This window comes from Vombatus ursinus, unplaced genomic scaffold (assembly GCF_900497805.2).
Source record: "Vombatus ursinus unplaced genomic scaffold, bare-nosed wombat genome assembly UNPS02014821.1, whole genome shotgun sequence".
In the NCBI taxonomy this organism is placed as follows: Eukaryota; Metazoa; Chordata; class Mammalia; order Diprotodontia; family Vombatidae; genus Vombatus; species Vombatus ursinus.
In genome coordinates, this window is record NW_020954599.1 from 29,967,587 (window position 1) to 29,990,547 (window position 22,961).

General features: G+C 38.9%; 1 protein-coding gene across 1 annotated transcript in view; it reads right to left on the bottom strand.

Annotated features, from left to right (window-relative positions):
• Positions 1-17,259, bottom strand: part of FAM149A (family with sequence similarity 149 member A) — a 71,475-nt gene extending 54,216 nt beyond the window's left edge. The window contains exon 1 of the mRNA XM_027837354.1: positions 16,004-17,259. Coding sequence (XP_027693155.1) covers positions 16,004-17,112 — 1,109 coding nt within the window. The 5' untranslated portion in view covers positions 17,113-17,259. The remainder of the gene's footprint in view (positions 1-16,003) is intronic.
• Between the last annotated feature and the right edge of the window lie 5,702 nt (positions 17,260-22,961).

Consider the following 22,961-nt stretch of genomic DNA (forward strand, 5'->3'; position numbering starts at 1 on the left):
ACTGAGATAATCATGTAGTTTCTGTTAGTTTTGGTGTTGATATGATCAATTATACTGATAGTTTTTCTAATATTGAACCATCCCTGCATTCCTGGTATAAATCCTACCTGGTTATAGTGTATTATTCTCATGATAAGTTGCTGTAATCTATTTGCTAAATTTTATTTAACACTTTTGCATCTATATTCATTAGGGAAATTGGTCTATAATTTTCTTTCTCTGTTTTGACTCTTCTCGTTTTAGGTATCAGCACCATATTTGTATCATTAAAAGAATTTGGTGAGATTACTTCTTTGCCTATTTTCCCAAATAGTCTATATAGTATGGAATTAATTGTTCTTTAAATGTTTGATAGAATTCACTTATAAATTCATCTAGCCCTGGAGATTTTTTCCTAGGGAGTTCATTGATGGCTTTTTTCAATTTATTTTTCTTAGATGGGGTTATTTAAGTATTTTACTTCCTCTTCTGTTATATATTCTTTTTACACGTATTCTATGTAGCATATGCTTCTTATATAAGTACTTGTCTCTGCTGTTATAATGTAAGGTTCTTGAGAATAGGGATTGTTTTAGTCTTTATTTTTGTATCCCTCAGTTTCTAAGACAGGCACTTAATAGTCAATTGATTCTTACACAAGCAAAATTCTCTTCTTGAAATACAGTTCCCAAGCCCCTGTCAAAATGTATAGTATTCTACTTCCATGACTCCAGAGATTTCCTAATCAAGAAAATTCCACAGTACATATTAATAAGATATCTTGCTAAGAAAAGATTTAAAATGGCTAACTCTGGCTCACTAAATCCAGGCAGTGACAGAATACTAAACCAAGAAGGTGGAAAGAATTCCTTTATAAACTTGTAGGCTCAGCTATTAATTATGTAAAAGGGTTAGTGAGAGTGACTCACCCTTTTGACATTGATTATAGGGTTGATGATGAGAAACAGACAGATTCTTTAGTTTATAGGTAGTCTTTCTAACTAATCAGGACTCACTCTTTCTTCCTGAACTATGTAATTTTCAACTAATGGCCAACCTTCTATAGCTGAACCTTTTTGGGACTTAACTGGGGGGCTCTTAGTGACACACACTAAATCTATTACTGGACTGATACCCAGAAGCCTTTTCAGCTGGCTCGGATCTGCAAGAGCTTATGTTTAGTTCCCATTGCTTTCAAGAACTCTAGTTCTCTTAAACCATGATGAGGCTTCAGAGGGAAACTCCAATCTTAACTTCATTTGCAAACCTATAGGCATCTCAATGTCCAGTAGTTAAAATCTTCAAGAGGGTTTAATGTCTATTAGTAATCATGATGAAATAAATATCCAATATTTCATTAGCCAAGTAATATAAACATCATATTGTGCAAACTTGATAAACTTTTCAATCTGAACTCACAGAAAAGATCACAGTTGTCAATATTTAATCATAGGGTTTCTCCTAAACACTTAAGTGGAGTCTTCTAATTAAAAAATGCTTACGTACAGGGATAGCATTTCCACCAGTAAGTGCCATATCTAATTGCTTCTTCTTTGTTTTTTTTTTCCTAGAAAGACAATACATTCTCATTGCATGCCTTCCTGATATGAATAAAATATTTGATTTGCTATTAAATGGAATCACAGATAATGAGAGTTGGAAGGGAACTCAGTGGCTGTCAAGTATACACAAAAAGCATTTTTAAATAACAATTATATAATAAGGTTACTAGAGAGAGATAAAAAGAAATAGTTTAAAAAATGAAAGATTTTATTTCAATGTCAAAATAAAAAAGTTTTAGAAGTTGTTTTCCCATCCATGTATATTACAACTTATTTAATGAAGCATTTAAAACATAATTTTAGATTCAATTTATATTGTGTTTATGTTTATTATATTTATACTATTAATTTCATTTCTTCTTCATCTCATTTTACTTTTTGAGGAAAGATTGTCATTCTTAATGGCCAGGTCTATTTTAAATATGGCTAGAGTTAAAGGAATATGCTGGAACCAGCTCCAACCAGCTCAGGAGATGTGATGATTGCTCAGTTTTCAGTATAACCATTTACACCTCAGATATTCACACACTACAAATCAGGGTTTGATTTACTGTTTTATTCAGTAGACTTAAGAAAGTGATAGAGAAAATGTTACTAAAGCAGATTAAACTTAAAAATGTGTTGAGCATTTTCAGAGAGCTGGTTATTAAACATTTAGCAGCATACTTCTGCCATATTAGTAGTTTGGAAGTGGGCTTAAACTACACAATAACATAGATTGATATAACATTCTTTAGTTCCATAATTTTATAAAAATGCTTCTCTCAAGTATTCATTAGTCACTGTTTTTTATTAGATTAATAGCATCTTCATTCTTGAAAAACTGATCAAAAACATATTTATATAAACACTAATATTTTATGTTATTCACTTTGACTTAGTAGAATACTTGGGCAACCTTTGAATCTATCAGCTTAAAACTCCTTTTGAAGATCAATTCAGACCTCAAAATGAATTATTTGCTTAGCAAAGGGTTATCTTTAGAGCACTAATATGTCCAAAGAATTAAAATGGAATTTCAAGGTCAAGGAAGGAGGTCAAGGAAGTATTAAGTTAAGTATTCATAGGCTTCAACATGTAAGGATTAAGGAACCTCAAAGGAAAACCAGAGAAAAAGATAACATCAGAGAAATGTATGATGGAAAAAGATGATTCAATCATATGCCAAGGTTGAGCAATAACCAATTTCTAGGCAGGATGTTCCCCTAAAATCTTTAAGATGTCTAGGGAAATTGAGGATGCCCCCATCCCACCCACCCTCCCTGGGTTCTTTGGGTTAAGTTAGAAGAGGGACATGGAAAACAGTCACTCAGGATGGGTAGTAATGATTAGCATCATTAGGAGGAACACCCATATAGATTCAATCACAGATTCTTTTGAATATTTGGGTATTTCAGAGTTTTGGATAGTTATTAAAGTAATTGTTAGGTGATCACTGTGTCACAGTCGGTACACTTTGCTGGTATGTTATAATATGGTGATGTCTTCATTAGGAAGTCTTACCTTTCTTTTTTTTGTTTTTGTTTTATTTTTATTTTTTGCTATGCAGTGGAATTAAGGGACTTGCCCAGGGTCACACAGCTAGTAAGTGTCAAGTGTCTGAGGCTAAATTTGAACTCAGGTTCTCCTGACTCCAGGGTGAGTGTTCTATCCACTGTGCCACCTAGCTGCCCCAATCTTACCTTTCTCTTTGACCATTACATTTCATAGTCATTTATTCCAAATTAATTTTTGACTGACTATACCAATCCTGAGTTTTGTTTACTTGATTCCCAATTATGCCAAGTAACCTGAATGTGGGCAGAATTATCCAAATTGGTTCAACCATTATGTAGAGCAATGGAGAACTATGCGCAAAGGCTTATAAAACCATGCATACCCTTTGACCTAGCAATAGGACTACCAGTTCTGTATCCTAAAAGAGATTGAAAAAAAAAGGAAAAGGACCTATATGTGCAAAAATATTTATAGCAGTTTTTTCTGGTGGCAAAGAATTAGACATTGAAGGGAGCGCCCATCAATTGGAGAATGGCTGAACAAATTGTAGTATATGACTGTGATGGGATACTACTGTGCTATAAGACATGATGAACTAGATGATCTCAGAAAAACCTGGAAAGACTTACATGAACTGATGCAAAGTGAAATGAGTAGAACCAGGAGAAAATTGTACACAGTAACAGCATTATTGTAAAATGATCAACTGTGAACGACTTAGCTATTCTCAGCAATACAATGATCCAAGACAACTCTGAAGGACTTATGATGAAGAATGCCATCCATTCCCAGAGAAAGAACTGATGGAGTCTGAATACAGATCGAAATAAAATAAAACAAAAGAAGAATTAACCCAAATTGTTCTTTTAGTAATTTTTACTAGTGTAGATTTCTACAAACACCAAGTGTTTTGTGTTAAAAGATTGAACAAACATGTATGAAATAAATATTTGTCTAGTCTAGGTCCAAAGTTCAATTCATTTCCAGTTCAATTGTTAGTCAACAAGTATTTATTAAATGTCTACTATGTACTACAATGGAAATACTGTAGGATCTTGAGTTAGAAGACCTAGGTTTGAATCCCTTGAGCAAGTCACTTAACTTCTCTAGGACTCAGTTTCCTGGTTTGCAAACTGAGGAAGTTGAACTAAATGACCTCTAGTCCAGCTCAAAATCTATAATCCTATAGTGTACAATTCCCAGAGCTAGGTCTCGGTGTATATATGTACCAGATTACTTTTTCTTTTAACACATATTCAGAGATAAACATATTCAAACCTCCTAAAGATGAAATAATAAGAAAAACTATACGATGTTTTGCTCTAATTATACAACACAAATTTAATTTAAATTAGATTTTGAAAGATCTTTATGTAGATAGTTTATATTCTCTTTTTAAATAAATTTTTTATTAAGTATTTATTTGTTCACTAGACCCCTAATTTATCCTCATTATTATTTGAATAGAAGCAGTATGGCATAGGCATATGGATAGAAGGTTTGCCTTGGAGTATGGAAGGCCTGGATTCAAATCTTGCCCATGATGCATACCAGGTCGTGTGACACTGAGCAAATCACTAACCTATTAGTGCCCCCAAGCAACCCAGTAAGACTCTGAATTATAGACAAGTTGCTGAGCTCCATCAGAGAAGGGAATTTCCATGCAAAGAGTTCCTTACGCCAATGAAATCATAGAGTATGCCATCCCAAGCCCCTGAAAAAAAATACCAACACCTTTTGAGTTTAATAATTCCTTTTGAACACAACTACCTGCCATAGAAGTTTAATACAGTCACCTTATTAATCCATTGCTAAATCTTGTCATTTCTATTTCTATTATATATAAATTTATATATAAATTCTATATATTCTATATTCTATATTCTATAAATTCTGTCTGGCTTGTGTATTCCCTCACACAACCACCAGTCCTCATTCAAGCCTTTATTACCCCTCACTAGGACTATTACAATGGCCTTCTAACTGGTCACCTTATCTCTTTTCTTCTCACTTCCTTTTCCCCATCCACCCTCCCCTAAAATGTATGACCCTACTTAATAGACTGCACGGGCTTCCTAATACTTACAGGATCAAATATAATGTGTTTGGCAAGTAAGAGCTCATCCAAACCTGGCCCTTTCCTACCTGCCCATTCCTCTGGCACTTTTCTCCCCTCCATGCACTCTACAACAAAGCTTTCCAGGACTACTTACTCTTCCTCTAGCACAACTTCTGTCTTGTTTCTCAGAGGCTTTGTGCTGGCCATCCCCCATAAGAGAAATGCACAGTCACATCACTTCTTCCTCTTTGGTTCCTTAGATTCCTTTAAGACTCAGCTCAAATCCTACCTTCTGCAGGAGGTCTTGTCTACATCCTCTTCAGCTCCCAATGCCTTTCCTTCTGAGGTCACCTTCCATCTACTCTCTATGTATCTTATAGGTACGAAGAACTCACACAGGGCAAGCACTCACATGGTAGTTAGAAGAAGCCGTAGAAGGACACTCTCAAGGTCTCCCTTAAGAACTTTGGAATTGATTGTGTGACATGGGAGATGCTAGCACAGGACTGCCCAACATGGCGTGCCTTCATCAGGGAAGGTGCTGTGCTCTATGAGCAAAGCAGAAGTAACTCAAAAGAAATGCAAGATGCCCAAATTTAGAGAACCCACTCCAAATGTTCATGTGGACTATTTGTGCCCAACCTGTGGTAGAGCATTTCAAGCCCATATTGGTCTAATGAGTCATAGTCAGACACATTGTAACATAGTGATGTCATTTTGGTCCTCTTGGAGAACAAAGGGCAACAACCAACCAATCAGGTACCTAGTTTTTTGCATGTTGTTTCCTCCGTTAGAATATAAGCTTCCTGAGAGCAGGGATAGTTTTTATCTTACTTTTTTTTTTTTTGGAGACAATTGGTGTCAAGTAACTTGCCTAGGGTCACACAGCTAATAAGTGCACTTAAGTCCTCCTGACTCCAGGACCAGTGCTCTATCCACTACGCTACCTAAATATTCCTGGTTTTTAATCTTTCTTTGTATCATTGTGCTTAGCACAGGGTATGGCACATAGGAAGAGCTTAATAAACAGTTGTGTTCAGTCATGTCTGATTCTTCATGACCCCATCTGGGGTTTTCTTGGCAGAGATACTGCAGTGGTTTGCCATTTCCTTCTCCAGTTCATTTTACAGATGAGGAAACTGAGGTAAACAGGGTCAATTGACTTGCCCAGGGTCACACAGGAAGATAAGTCTTCCTGATTTCAGGCCCAGCACTCTATCCGCTGTGGCACCTAGCTGCCCAAATAGTTGCTTACTGACTGACAAATATGTGAAGTTACCCCATAAAGCAAATGTTAATCTAGTTCCCACACTTTCTGTATTGTAAGGAGATTTCATTGTATTTTGGAAGTATATAGTAATCAGTAGTAATAACCATAAATTTATGAAAGTACTAAAGCTATGAGAAAAGAATGCAATAGAAGATACTTCATTTAATCATTTTAATTCTATTCTTCATTGACTTCATCTGAGCCTAAATAATTAAACCATTAAGAAAAGCCATAGCTTACTTTCCTCTTAGGCCATGACACAGAAGTGTGGGAGAACCTCAGTAGTGTTTAAACTCCACTCTTACTGCATAAAAGCATTTACAAGCCCTTTCACATTGCATCACTGTTACTAGGCATTATGAGGCAACGTGTTCCATTATTTTGACTCCTTAGAATATTTCTGTCTTCCACAGAGAGTAAGACATCATTTGTTTCCATTTGGTGCTAGTGGTTAATTGAATCATTTCCCACATTGTATATGTTTGTGTAGTACCTGCTGTTCTTTTAGAAGAGCACACACTATTTGTAGGTGGGCCTTGTAAATGCTTCCTGTGGGTTGGGAGTTTGAAAAAAAAATATACCTTTACTCTGTTCTTAGCAGGAATATGGGTCACAAAATCATAGATTTAATAATAATAGCTAGCAAGCATTTATATAGTGCTTCAGGGTTTGCAAAGTGCTTTACAAATGGGTAGGTGCTATTATTATTCCCATTTTACATGTGAGGAAACTGAGGCACGTAGTGCTTAAGACTTGTCCAGGGTCACTCAGTAAGTATCTCAGGCTAGGTTTGAATTCAAGGATTCTTTACTCTGGGTTCAGCACTCTCTCCATTGAGCAACCTAGCTGTTGGAAGGGACCAACCCTCTCATTTTATAGATGAGGAAACTGAGGCACATAGTGCTTAAGCAAATTGGCCAGGATCACTCAGTAAGTATCTGAGGCTAGGTTTGAACTCAGGGTTTCCTGACTGCAGATCCAACACTCTCTCCATTGAGTCATCTAGCTGGTGTAAGGGACCAATCCCCTCATTTTACAGATGAGGAAACTGAGGCAGAAACTGAGGCACACGGAAGTTAAGTTACTTGTCCAGGTTCACACGGCTAGTACCTGAGGCAGGATTTGAACCCAAGTTTTCCTGCCTCCAAGTCTAGTTCTCTCCACTATACCACGCTGTCTCTCAGCTTGTAAGGATCTTTGTATCATCACCCTCTCTCATAGCAACTACTTACCTAATATTTACATATCACAGTCAATATTTAGGTGTCATGGTGGGAATGATAAATATTATCTAGTGACATTACCATCAAAAACCAACTTGACATATATGCTTGCTTAGCACTCAGAAGCAAAAATATTATTTTGATATAAGTGGATTTCCTTTTTGAAAACACTGAAATTTGGCCAGATGTGAAACATAACTTGAGGTTTCAATTTCACCTATGAATGTCATGCTTCAAGATGTGCAGCATGAGACTAATAAGCAAATCCAAACAAGGGAGATTGAACAGTAAGAAATCCTTGGATAAGACAAAGAAAAACAACAACACCTCGTTTTCTCCTGTTGAAAGCACAACAGCTTAACCAGTCATTACTATCCTTAAGGATAAATGGAAAGTCATATGATGATCAGTAGGCTGAGCTCACTCACCCACAGGTCCCTATGGAAATACAAGGTCCCAATAGAAAACACCATGAACTTCAGAAAATCTCCTAGGCAACCAAAAAAAAAAGTCCAACATAGCAGTTGCTATAAAGGAGGGAGATTCAAAATACCATTGGGTTTTCATGATGTAAGCAGAAGGGCGGGGGTGGATTCTGGGGAAAAGAGAATTTTCCTACTAAGTACTTTGTATTGTTTCAGTAAAGCACTTTGTGTCCCAGGATTAGGAATTATGTTTGCTATAGGGAGATAATCCTCTTCTTCCTTTTCTTCCCTATTCTGGTCTGGTTGACTTGATTGACTAGTCAATTCTTACTACTACAAAATGGAGCTTCTTAAGTATTCCAGACCAGACCTGTGATTTCATTGTGATAGGGAACTCCCTATAAGGAAGTGCCCTCTGCTGATGAAGATCGATACCTGCTCTGAACCTTATGGTCTAAGAACCTGGGTCTGTGAGAAGTTAAGTGACTCTTAATTGAGTTTTGTTCACATAACAAATAAATAACAGAGGTAAGACTTGAACCCATATCTAGGAGCCTCTAAGCTTGGCTTTCTGTACACTAGCTATGTTCCCTCTTAAGGCTTCATGAAATTTTTCCCCTTAACACTCAAAATTTTATATAAAAATGAATTTTAAAAATTATGATAAAGAAGGAAAGGGAAACCAGGCATAGACAAGGAAGAAAAAAAGAGAAATTATGACCTCAAGGATCTTAGAAAAACATGGACAGACTTGCACAAAATAACGAAGACCGAAATGAGCAAAACCAAGAGAATGTTATATACAATAACAACAATATTGTTTTAAGAACAACTTTGAGTGAATAAATCATTTTGACTATTATAAATACCTAAATTAACTACAAAGGACATCTTCCTTCGAAGATGCTATCTGCCTCCAGAGAAAGAACTGGTAAAGAATGTGTAGAATACATGTGTGGAATGATTTTACATATATACTTATTATATATATATATATGCATATTTGTATATAATGGTAGCTATCTCTAGGGCAAGGGCAGGGGGAAGAAAAAAGAAAAAAGAAATTTATGTAATAACTTTATTATATATTTAAAAGGAATAGCAAGTTGTACATAATAGATTTACAGTTTCATGTGCAATCTTTTTCTTATTATACTATCTTATGGAAATCCTCATTTTATTCCATAAATTAAAAATAAAAAACAAAAATTTTTAAAAAGAAATATTTCCCCTGTACCTCCAGAAATAGAAAACCAAGTTTTCTGGGTATGAAACACTATAAATTTTACACTTCAAATGCATGGGGCATCCTGGCTCTTTAACTGACTTGCCCTTTCTAGGCAAGTACCTTCAATGAAAATTCCCCTCCTATCTCTGTACCAAGGAGCATATGTTCCCACAGTATAAGATCAAGGATATAGAGCTGAAAGGGATTTTACAGGCCATCTACTCTATTTTTTTAAATTTTTATTAATTTATTTTGATTTATCAATAATCACTTCCATACGCTTTTGAGTTAAAAATTTTTCTCCCCCTTCCTCCCCACCACCCTCCCCAAGACGGCCAGGCCATCTATTCTAACCCTCCCTTATTTACAGCTGAGAAAATCAAGGCCTAGAAAGCCTACACCTCAGTGCTCCCCCATTGATTAGATTGGAGCCTCTCCCCTGTTCTCTTCCAAGCTGGAAGTTCAGCCAGTCACTGGGCATGACAGCTTTGTTTGTTTTTTGTTTGTTTGTTTGTTTTTCTAACCTTGAAATGATGAAAGTTAGCAATAGTTCAAAACTGAATGACTGCTTTGGAACTAATCTTGCACTGGGTTCTTTTAATAATTTAGTGAATCCCTGATCTCATCCGAGTAAGTCTTCTCTCCAACAACCAGTGCAGCTCATACCTGTTTTTGTCCAAATATTTCCTCCCAAATCCTCCATAAATGAATGAATGTAAAACAATTTAATAAGTACTTATTATATGCCAAGCATTGGAGAAACACGTAGAAAGCAAGACAGTCTCTGCTTTTATGGAGCGCCCCGTATTAGAATATGGGGAAGGAACAACACACGTCGGAAAGACCAGCAACAGGATGGATGGCATTGACTGGGGCTCCAGAGGACAAAGGGTCAGCCTAGACAGCAAGGTTTTGAGGTAATTCCTTTTTCTATGTGGGAGGGCACGTAGCTTAGCCCCTTGTTGTGGAAAGAGAAGCTGATGGGCTCCTTTAGTATGGCCCCAGTAAAAGAGTTCTTGGAGGGGGCAGGTGGCACAGTGGATAGTCTGCCGGCCCTGGAGTCAGGAGAACCTGAGTTCAAATCCGGCCTCAGACACATAACACTTACTAGCTGAGTGACCCTGGGCAAGTCACTTAACCCCAATTGCCTAGCTAAAAAAAAAAAAGAAAAAGAATTCCTGGAGGTGGAATTCATGGTGAGACTAGAAGGTGCACTTTAAAAGGTCAAATTGACTCCTGAGAAAGAGGACTTCGATCCTAATGTCAACATTTAGTACCTATGTGACTTTGGATATACTTAACTTCCCTGGGCCTCAGTTTCCTTATTAGTAAAATAAGGGCTTTGGACTAGATTGTGCCTTCCAGCTCTAGAACTCCAATGTTCCAGTCCAATGGTCTAAGACACTCCATTACTTTCCCTTTATATGAGTTTGGCTCCAAAGTAAATACACAAGGTAGATGTTATCAGTGGAAGGTTTGTGTGTTCACTCCTAACATTGTTTATGGTATCTCTATACAAGAATGTACATGTAGGATACAGTGCTTTATTTCCAACAGCATTTACTGACCGTTAGCCTTAAGATCCTCCAAAAATGATTTTCAAATCTGTTTTTATAATGATAATAATAATAATTAGGCAGCTAAGTGATGGCAGTGGTTAGAGTATTCCACCAAGAAGAAATGAGTTCAAATAAGACCTCACACATTTACTAGCTGTGCGATCCCAGGCAAGTCACTCAACCTTAGTCTGCTTCAGTTTCCTCAACTGTAAAATGCAGATAATAATAGCACCTACCTCCCAAGGTTTTTGTGAAGGTCAAATGAGATAATATTTATAAAAAACACTTAACTTCTAGTTGTTATTATTAGTAGTAGTAGCCAAAGTAGCTACAAAGCTAGAGGTAAAAATCAGGGAGAATCTTAAGGTATGTATTTATGGGTTTTATTTTTCTATTGTTCAAGTATCATAATGGCATAAAAGGCAGCAGATTTTCAGACCATTTCAGTGTCTTTACTAACGCAGAACTTGCTTTTCTGTAAAGAGAACTGACGACAGTGTTAAGTGCACAGTAGCTTTCTCCACTAAAATCTGACCCCACTGCTACATCATCATGACCAATGCTAACATTTATTTATCCAGCACTTTTCAGTCTGCAAAGCCCCTTACAAAAATGGAGGTTGCCATGGGTTCTCAAACACTGTACCATTGGAGTTTGAGACATGGCAAGTCCTACTTAGATGGAATGAATATATATAGGACTGATGATTGATTGCAGGTCTCTCATCTGAAGACTAATCTCTCTCTTTTTTTTTTTAAGGCAATTGGGGTTAAGTGATTTGCCCAGGGTCATATGGCTAGTAAATGTCAAGTGTTTGGTCTGAGGCTGGTTTTGAACTTAGGTCCCCCTGACTTCAGGGCTGGTGCTGTATCCACTGCACCACCTAGTTGCCCCAGAAGACTAATCTCTTTGGAGGAGGAAGAACTCATCACCAGAAGGTTGGTCCTAGGATGATGATGTATTTTTCAATAATAACTCATGAAAACCACCTACTAAGTCAAGTTTGTTTTGTTTTAGTTTGGTTTGGCTTGTTTTTTTTTTTTTTGAGGGGGGGTGATAGGGAAGAGTCCTAATTTATCTCAGTGTATCAGTAAATAGAAAACCTACACTAACAAAATCATAGGTTTTCCAAAGTATTTGAGGTTAAAGACTCATCTTCCTGACCTCCCTATTTCTGTTAAAAACACCACTCTCCTCTATCCTTCATGCTTGAAATATTAGAATCTTCATTGGCTCCTTTTTCTGCATAGCTTTCTTCCCCCATCCCTGACATACAATCAGTTGTTGGGTTGTATTAATCCTACCTCTGTGATAGCTCTCCTTTTTATTTCCAGTGGCAACACCTTCATTACCTCTCATTTGGATTATTATAATACTTTCTTAACTAGTCTTCAGGACTTCAGTATCTCTGCTGTTGTTCAGTCATTTTCCAGTCACATTTGACTCTATGACCCCATTTGGGGTTTACTTGGCAAAGATACTGGAATGGTTTGCCATTTCCTTCTCTATCTCATTTACAGATGAGAAAACTGAGGCAAACAGGGTTAAGTGACTTGCCCAGATTCACACAGCTCATAAGTGTCTGAGGCCGTATTTGAATTCAGGAAGATGAATCTTCCTGATTTGAGGCTGGGCACTCTATTTGCTTGGCCACCTAGGGGACCCATAGTATATCTACTCTGTAATAATAATAGGATTACAGATTTACAGTTGCGAAGGACCTTAGGGACCATTAAGTTCTTTGTTTTACAGATCAAAGAAATTAATCACAAAGATTAAGTGACTGTCCCAGGGTCACACAGCTAGTAGGTGTCTCAAATATGATATGATCCAATCCTGACTTCAAGTCCAGTGCCCTGACCTCTAAACCTTTTTCATGAAATTCACCCAAATACTTAAACTCTATTCATTCTCCTGCAGCACAGCTCTGATTATGTTATAGCCTTCAGAAAAAATCTTAAATGACTCCCCATTACCTACTAAAATGAGATAAATATAAATAAATGCAAAATGGGACAATATTTATGAAATGCTTTGCAAACCTTAAAGCACTCTATAATGCCCAGCTATTGTTACTAAATAAAGTTCAACCTCCTCTTTCCTTGAATTCAAAGTCTTTCATGATTGGACCCCATTTACTTTTCCAGTTTATCTTCCATTGCTCCTCTTTACTTAGCCCATATTCTAACCAAACAGAATCATATACTATTCCTTGAGCTTGCCATGAGTTTTTCTACTATGCTCCCCATGCTCTGTCTTGGTTGCTTATCTAGGCTCATCTTCTTTCTTTCACCTAAGATTCAGACCAATTCAAAAGCACCACCCTCTATGTGGGAGGCACACCAGCAAAGTGCTATTTTAATGCCATGTCATAGTAGAAGTTCAAGTATGTGTAAGGCCCTGGGCACATGAAGATGAAATAGAAAATAGTTCCTGACCTCCAGGACCTTACCTTCTAGTAGGACATATGTTCAAATTAAAACCTAAATGAGACTTCTCTTAGTTTCCTCCTCTGTAAAATGAACATATTGGATGAGATGGACTCTGAGATTCCTTCCAATTCAAGAGCTTTGATGAGCTCCGTTCATTTCTTCAAATGGAACTTTCTTCAAGAAGTCTGTCCTGCACTGATGGAGCATCCAGTTGATGGAGTTGGGAAGTGATCCAACCATTCTGGAGAACAATTTGGAACTATGCCCAAAGGGCTATAAAACTGTGTATACCCTTTGATCCAGCCATACCACTGCTAGGTCTATATTCCAAAGACATCCCCCCAAAAGAGGAAAGGACCTATTTGTACAAAAATATGTATAGCAGCTCTTTTTGTAGTGGCTAAGAATTGGAAATCAAAGGGATGCCTATCAATTGGGGAATGGCTAAAAAAGCTGTAGGATGTGATTGTGATGGAATATTATTGTGCTATAAGAAATGACAAGCAGAATGATTTCAGAAAAATAAGAAAGACTTATGTGAACAGATTTGCAAAATAAAGTGAGCAGAACCAGGAGAGCATTGTACACAGTAGTAATAATGTTGTACTATGAAGAACAGTGAATGACTCAGTTATTCTCAGCAATACAATGATCCGATACAATCTCGAAGGACTAATGATGAAGCATACAAACCACCTCCAGAGAAAGAACTAATATTGTCTGAATGCAGACTGAAGCATGCTGTTTTTCACTTTCATCCTTTTTTTTTTACTCATGTCTTCATGTACAAAATTACTAATATGGAAATGTTTTACATGATTGCACATGTATAACCTATATCTCTTACCATATTAGGAAGCAGGGAGGGATGAGAGGGAGGGATAGAATTTGGAACTCAAAACTTTAAAGAAATGTTAAAAATTATTTTAATATGTAATTGGGGAAAAATAAAATATAATATATAATTTTTAAAAATATGTCTGTTCTGATTCATACTGATCTGTGATCTATGATCCTGATCTATGCTCAGTACACGGCATATGGTAGGTATTTAATAAATGCTAATTGACTGACTTACTGACTGATCCTCTGTCAGAAGTCCTCTCCTTAGGTCCCACAGTACTTTGTATCTCATACTGTACTTTCACCTTCTAATTTGTATGTGTTCGTTTATGTACATCATATCTTCCACAGAAAAGCTTACAAACTCCATGAGGACAACGAGCATGCCTTATATTTACCCCTCCTCTCTTCTAAGGAAGGAAGGCAAAAGGAAAAGATGATTATGGCTGATGATGATGAAAATATAACTTCTATTCACAAAATTATAAAACCCTAAACACATGTTCACAAATCCTTTTCGAGTCCCATGATGAATATTCAGCATCTGTCATGAAGAGCACTCAGATCAGAGTTTAAAGCAGGTGTATAGCTCTGTTTACTCATGAAAGATTAATAATATAAATGCTAAGGACCAGTAGACAAAAACAAAGATCTTGTTCCTGAGACTCTCGTTCAACTACTTACTCAAGTGAAATGGAATTGTCTTAGAAAATGGTTCTGGCTCTTTTGGTGATATTCTTCCATATATATACAGTGTACACTATTACTTAAGCATACAAAGCATTAATATTTTTAAAGGCATATTTTAAAGTCAAATAAATAGGGCTTTTAGTTTTAAGAAAACATTTTTTCCCATTGTGAATTTAATTTCTGTTAGGAATTAGTGTTCGTTGCCTTTCTAGATTCCAGGGAGGAATCTCCATCTACATGAAGACCATTCTAACCTAGTGTTCTCTGATTTTCAAATTGTATATGGAGTTTTTGAGGAGTAAAAGTTTCCGTACCTACTAAACTGTTCACTTGTTTAGTCTGTAAAAAAGAAATTCAGCTCTAGGCCTTCAAAATGCTTTTATAAAAATACCTATTTCTTAACTATGAGAACATTGTTAATGTTCTAGGGGACCATTGACCTGTGGAGTAAGTTCTAAATAAGATCAGGCAAGAAGCATTGATGGAGGAGAGAGAGAGAGCTGGGGAGGAAGAGGGAACTGGAGAGAACATATTAAGATCTGCTATGAAGTTTGAACTACTGAAATTCTCTATGTCCGGGTGAGAAAACTGTCATGAAGACACACGCTTCCAAAAGAGTCTCTGCCCACATGGAGTAAAAACTGAAGTTGTTGTTGTTGTTGTTGGTGGTGGTGGTGGTTTTTAATCTGGAGATATTTTGTTTGTTTTGCAGAAAATTCAACATTGTCGGTGTTTGTGTTTGGTTACTCGGGGTAAAAGTCACTCTTGCCAATTTCCAAGGAAGAGAAATGGTTTCTCAAAGCTTTGAAGCATCAGAAAAAAGCCCAAAGCAAACAAGAAGACGATATAAATTAAAGTAGCAAATACAAGTACATAAGTGCCAGAGCTCCAAAAATAAACAAATGAAAATTCCTTTCTCTCTTCTTCCTAGTCCCCTCCCTTCTCTCCTCTGCCTCCCCTTAAGAGTACAGGGGCCCGGGTGGTAGTAAGCCTGATGAGAAGAGATCTGGGTAAAATGAGACTACTCCCTAAGACTGAAAACAGAGGGAGAGAATCACTTATAGCTCAGTATAAGAAGCAAGACCAAATATCGTAGTTATTGGGAGACGCGGAGGAGAGGATGCTGAAGAAGATCCTGAAAAACTGGGGAGGGGTGTGCGGAAGGGAGAGGAAGGAGGGGGACGGGGGACCGGGGACCGGGCGAGGGAGGGGTCTGAAAAAGGTTAAGTAACTCACGTTTCACTGCCACCATCATCCTCTGATTCAGTATCAGTCCCCCACTCCTCGCCGATGTCTGGGAGGGTGAACAAGAGAGTCTTAGGGCCCTGGGCGGGCACTATCCAAGCACCAGGCTCTCGTTCTCCGAGGCCAGGCTGGCGCGGAGAGCGAGCCGGGCTCGCTGCTAAGCCGCCGTTGCTACCTCCAGTGCCCGTAATGGGTTGCAGGACCGCTCCGACCCCTCCGGGGCCTGGGGGCGATCGCCACAGGGCCGCAGGAAGAGGAAGAGCGGAGGAGTTAGCCCCACTGTTGTTGCTGCAGCTGCCGCCACCACCACTGCCTCGCAGGGCCAGGGGCTGGACAGGGGAGTGGAGAAGGGGGAGAGGCTGCGGCTGGGGTTGGAGCTGAGGGAGAAACTGCGGTTGGGGCTGGGACAGGGGCTGGAGCGGAGGCTGGGGAACGGGAAGAGGAAGGGACTGGGATAGAAAAGGAGGATGTGATTGGGAGAGGAGCTGAAATTGGGGCTGTGACTGTGGCTGGGGCTGGGGCAGAGGCTGTAGATGAGGCTGAGAAGGAAGCTGCGGAAGGGGATGCGTCTGGGGCTGGGGATGGGACAAGAGCTGAAGATGAGGTCGGGAAGGGGGCTGTGGGAGGGGTTGAAGTTGAGGTTGAGCGTGGGACTGGGAGGAAGGCTGGGATTGGGATGATAGCAAGGGCTGCGATTGGGACAACGGATGAGGCAGGGGCAGGGGCTGGGGAAGGGGTTGAAGTCTGGCTGCTCTGGGGCTACTGGGCAAGGAGAATGGGGCTCCAGCGATTTCTGCTACTTTTCTCACGGAGGAAACCCTGGGATAGGAGGCGGTAAGGGGAGGATGGAGGGTCGCTGGGGAAGGGAGGGGGACAGAGGGTACCCTAGGGGCGGTTGGGGATTTGGGAGCCACGGTGGGGAAGAGGGTGACGGACTGAGCAGCACTGAGGACGGTACTGGCGGTGCTGCCTGCGCTGCCCACGCTAGAGCCCGCCGGACCGGTAGCAGCCACAGAGGAGGCGCTGCTAGAGGAAGCCGAGGCAGATGCTTTGAAGATTTTGGCGAAGAGGGACCCCAGATCCAACACTGCGACCTTCATATCTCAGAACTGGGAGACCGCGTCTTGAGGAAGCCCAGAGTTAAATCACAGGGCACAGAGCCTACCCTTGGCAGCGGAGCTCCATCCACCACCCTAGTGGGGAGGAGATGCTGGGGGCTCAGTAACAACTTTAGCGAAGCGAGCTGAGTGGACTAGCGGCGCTCCCAGGCTCAGTGCGTGTTGCTTCTCGAGCTCGGAACAGAGAGGTGCGCCTTTCTGTGCGCATCAATTCCTCAGATCTTTGCAATACAGCCCCAACTTCAGGACAATTACCCCCCCGCAGCTCCCCTTTCCCGAAGAAATGAGAAAAGCACGGATGAGAGAAGGCAACGGCACACTCAATCCTCTTTCCTCCTTTGTCACTTTGGCTGAACGCAGCAGCACCAGGGCAACAATTAGCAACCTGTCTTCCCGTCCAGAGCAGCGAACCTCGGCTTCCCGGGAGGTGAAAAAAAGCCCGCAGCCAGAGCTGCAGGAAGTCCTGGCCGCGGTGACAAGATGCCCAGAGGGACACTTGCAGCCGCCGTCGTCACCGCCGCTGTTGCTCTGCTCCCTTTGTGGGCTTCCACAGGTAACACCCAGAAGAGGGAAAGGGAAGGCGGTTGCTAAGCTAAACAAAAACTGAACTCACCGCTAATTGGGCACAGACCTGAAGTCCACTGTGGATGCAGAGGCTTCCCAACTGGATTGGTATAGCTTAAATAAATAGTAACCAACATCCCCAATGTCCTAACCCTCCTCCAGATAAGGGCCTGAGTGGGTGGGTGGGGTGAAGCAGAGAGTTGTCACAGGGCCCATTGTGAAAGGGGAACAGAGTTTGGGCACAAGCACTGAATAGTCTGGGTTACCCTGGAAGTATAGTGACAAAGGGGATATCATAGCCCCTCTTCTTCCTTGACTCCCAGGATGGAAAGGTCAAGGTCTAGATAGGTGGTGGGGAAAGAAAGAAGCCAGCCGTTGGGAGGCAGAATGGACCCCAAACAGCATGCACATTAGTCCCTGGGGATGTCCTTTGCAATTACACATTATTCCTTCTCTCACTCAAGGTTTCCATTCAACCGACCCTACTTGTGCTCCCCATAATATTATATTTTATCTCTCAGATTCATTCCTGTAGTTGTTCCCCTGCCCTCATCAATCAGTCATGTATTCTCTTCATGTCAATATCCACTTCTTAGAACCCCCACTCACTTCAAGGTTAAGCTCAAATGCTACCTCCTACAAAGAGATCTTTCCTTATTGACTCAATTGTTAATGTTTTCCAAATGATTTGTGTAGTACCCCATCTTAGACTACTCTCCCAACATACACACAAAAAATGGGTCCCTTGGAGATGGCTGATACTGTGTGTTCTCAGAGTAACCCTCTGGGTAAATATCCTCCTAACATGATAGTTTATAAGTCCTCATCCATATGCTTCTCTTTAACAATCACCTGGTAATTCAATTAAGTTTTTAGAATAGGTATTTATTTAAATGGAACATCAAAAACAGCAATTATGAAGCACTTTCCCTAAAACATGGGACACATATTCTCAAGGATACTTGCAGAGTCCATGGAGGGTAGGGAGAAAAGTGGGTATGAATTTCAAAATACAGTGGTAGTGAGACAAATATGTATGGAGTACATGTGGCCTAAGCAACTCAACTTTAGAAAGACAGGGACCTCAAAGCCCTTTCTTTCTCTGTAGAGATCATATACAGTTTACTGTTGGTGATAGAAAAAATCATTCTCTTACTAAGCTGGGTTTATTTCTTGCGGGATGCAGCCTCCCTTCTGGACAGGTCCATCTGCTGCAGATCGTTCCTTACCTGGCTTGGTTCTTGCTGGAGTAGACAGGGCAAGTCACTTGGTTGCTGGGTAAGAGTACTGGTGAGCTATTCTAACCTAAGCGATCTAAGCTAAGCTAATGCTGAGCAAATTCTAAGTGATCATTTAGCCAATATGGTGCCACCAAACTGGGCTGAACAAGTTGTTCTGCCAATGAGGTCTTCATAGGGTGCCATCTCTGCTGGTTGGGTTGACCCACTGAATTCCTTGAGGTCCTTCTTCTATGTTCAACTCCAGTTGTCTACAATCTCCAGTCTCTGGCTCAGGTGGGTGTTACTGTGCTCTTTTCAGCTGTCATGTTATGATACCTTTTCCACAATGGCAATAACCCTTAACCTCGTATTGGCAGAAGCCTCTCCTTTTTGACTCCCTCAGGCCCTTAACTGTGAGGTTTATCACCTCCAGGTAGGAGGCACAAAGCAAAATGCTATTTCAGATCCAAAGAAGAGGGTTGGGAAGGAAAGGAACAATCATGTACCTGGCACACAGGAACCACTTAAAAATGCTAGACTGATTAATGGTATTCTATAGGCATCGTGGGATAGGATTTTCAAGGTATAGGGAACAACATAAGCAAAGGCCCAAAGACTAGAAATTGTAGGGAGGATTTAAGGGACAAAGTAGTTTCTCGACTAGCACACTGAGCTCATGGAAAGGATCAAATTGACAAAAATTAAAAGAGAGGTTGGTCACAACCAAGTGTGGAGAGCATTGACTACAAAGAAAAGGAATTTGTATGTGACTTTCCCCTCTCCACTGAGCACATTACAATATATTCACCCATAATCCCTCTTTCCTGAGCTCTATTACTGCATCACCAACTGCTTAATGGAAATTCTTTAAAAAAATGTTTTTTATTAATATGTTTTGTTTTTACATCGCAAATGTTGACAGAATATTCCCACTTCATGAGAAGTCTCTTATAACAAAATAGATAAGTAAAACCATTAATATAGTGGCTTCATCTGAGAGTGCATATGACATTTTATACATGTATCACTCCCCTTACTTCTCTATTAAAAAAACAACACAGAAATCTATTTTCTCTTCCTTTCAATTCCCATACCACTAAAAAAAAAGAGAGAAAAAACTTTCTTGTAACAAATATGCATAATCAAACAAAACAAATTCACTCAACAACATCTGTTAACAAAAATACATGTCCCATTCTGCACCCTAAATCCATCAACTCCCTGTAATGGAGGGAATGTTTCATCATCAGTCCTCCAAAATCCTGAATGGTCATTGTATAGGTCATGGTTGTTGTTTCTACAGCAGTGTTGTTATTGTATAAAAATATTCTCCAGGTTCTGCTCATTTCATTTTTCATTAACTTACAAAAGTCCTCAAAAAGTATTTATTTTTACAATATTGATGTTGCAGTATAAATTGTTCTTCTAATAGAACTTTCTTCACTCCGCATCAGTTCATACAAGTCTTTCCATGACTTTTTGAAATCATCTATTTCTCCATTTCTTACAACACAACAGTATTCCATCACATTCATATGCCACAACTCATATTCCTCAATTGATACGCATCCCTATAATGTGCAAGCTTTTTTTTTTCCACTACAAAAAGAGTTACTATAAACATTTTTGTACATAAGGAACCTTTTCTCTTTCTTTGATCCCCTTTGGATATTGGCCTAGCAGTGGTATATCTGGGACAGAGGGCATGTGCTGTTTACTAATATTTTGCATATAATTCTAAATTGTTTTCCAGAATGGTTAACTGGGCATCAGTTGCCTGTTTTCCCAAGCACCTCCAACATTCATCATTTTTGCTTTTTGTCATCTTTCCCACTCTGATGGGGGTGAGAAAAAAATCTCAAAATTGTGTTAATTTGCATTTTTTTAATTGACAGTGATTTGGAACATTTTTCATAAGGCTATAGATATTCTGGGCTCCTTCCCTTGAGAACTACCTCTTCATATCTTTAGGCCATTAATCAGTTGGAGAACAGCCCCTTTTCTTATAAAATTGAATCAGTTTTTATGTATCTTAGACATGAGAACTTTATCACAGAAGCTTACTGCAAAAACTTTTTCCCTCCAGTTATCATGTTCCTTTCAATCTTAGCTTTTTTTGCACACGTATGTACAAAAATTTTTTAATTTTATGTAATTACAATTATCTATTGATTCTTCTATGATCCTCTTGATTCTTTGCTGGTCATGAAATGTTCTCCTACCCATAGAGCTAATGATATTTTTCCCCATGTTTCTCTCACTAGTTTATGATCTGACCTTTCATATCTAGGTTATGTATCCATTTGGAGCTTATCTTGGTAGAAGATGTGAGGTGTTGTTCTAAAATTCAACTTCTTCCATATAGCTGTCCAATTTTCCCATCAGGTTTTGTTATCTCATTGTTGTCATTATTTTTAATGAAATCACCTATTGTCTCTATGATTTTTTTTAACCAAACCATTCCTAAGAATTAAGTTATTTAATCTCTAATTGGTTTTTACTACTGTTTCAGTGGCCCTTAATTTAATATAATTTTATTTCATTGTTTTCAGTTTAAAAAATCTGTATAATATTTCTGCCTTTTCTGCATTTATTTCTGAGGTTTTTAATGTCCTAAGGAATGATCAATTTTTTTAGAGGTGTCATGCATAGCTAAGATACATGTATGTTCCTTATTTCCATTCAATAATGTCCAAAAGTCTATCATATCTAATTTTTCTAAAATTCTTTTCAAGTCCTTTTCAGATTCTTTTTTTGTTTATTTTTTATTAGATTTATCTAGGGCTGATAGGAGCAAATTGAAGTATTCCATTATTATAATGTTATTGTCTATTTCTTTTTATAATTCATTTAGTTTTTCCTTTAATTATTTTCAAACTATGCTATTGGGTATATATATATTAAGTATCAAAATCATTTCATAGTCCATATAACCTTTCAGCAAAATGTACTTTCCTTCTTTATCTCTTTTAATTAAGTTTATGCTTTTCTGTTGCCTTGTGTGAAATCATAATTATTACCCCTGTTTTTATGTGTGTGTTTAGATCAGGCATAATAGATTTTGCTCCAACTCTTTATTTTAACTAAATGTGAGTCTTTATGTTTCTTGCAAACATATTATTTGATTTTACTTTCTGCTTTATGTGTGAGCTCATTTCATTCACATTCAAAGTTATGTTAGTCCTCCTTTGATATGCATGTTATTCATATCTACCACCAAATAAAAATCCTAGTACCCGTTGTCTATGTGCCCCTTCCTTCTTCAATGAATTTGGTAACTGGCTCACAATTTTTCTCCCCTTCCCAAGTCCCTCCCTAATACTAGGTTGCTTCAACATGCATACTGACTCCGCCTCAAACACTCAAACCACTTAGCTCTTCAACCTACTAGCTTCTCATGACCTACTCATCCACCCTGGCTAAACTACACAGAAAGGTGGCCATATCCTTGATCTTGCCATCATGAACAAATGCCCCACGTCCAAGTCTAAGCATTCTGAAATACCCTTACCTAGCCATAACCTGTTGGCAATCTACTTCTCTCTCTGCCATCCTTTACCAAACTCCACTATTCATTCACAATGACCTCCAGTCCCTAAGTTCTCTCCCAGGTCACTTTTTTTTCACTAGCCACTCTATCCTCTTTTCTCTACCCTCTTCTTCTCTTTTTGAACCAGTTCAAACCTACACTGTCCTCTTTTCTGGAGTTCCTGCCTCCCTTATTTTATCGATTGTGCCTGCCAAGCCTTAACCTAGCTTGATTTGCCTTTGCTCCTACACATGTCCCGCTGAATGTAGGTAGAGAAAATAACACAACTGTTCTATTTGTTTGTCTGTTTATTCATTTGTCCTTAATTCTAAAATCTCCCAGCTTCACTCTCTTCCCTTGGGATATTTCTTCCTGCTGAGACAGTTGAAGCTTTTAAAAGGGCAAATCTTTCACTTTCACTTTTGTTTTCCTCCAGAGAGCTGTCTGAAGCCTTTCACTTTCATTGGTGAGGGCGGCGAGAACATACTTACGACTTGTCTACGAGATGAGTTATTTAG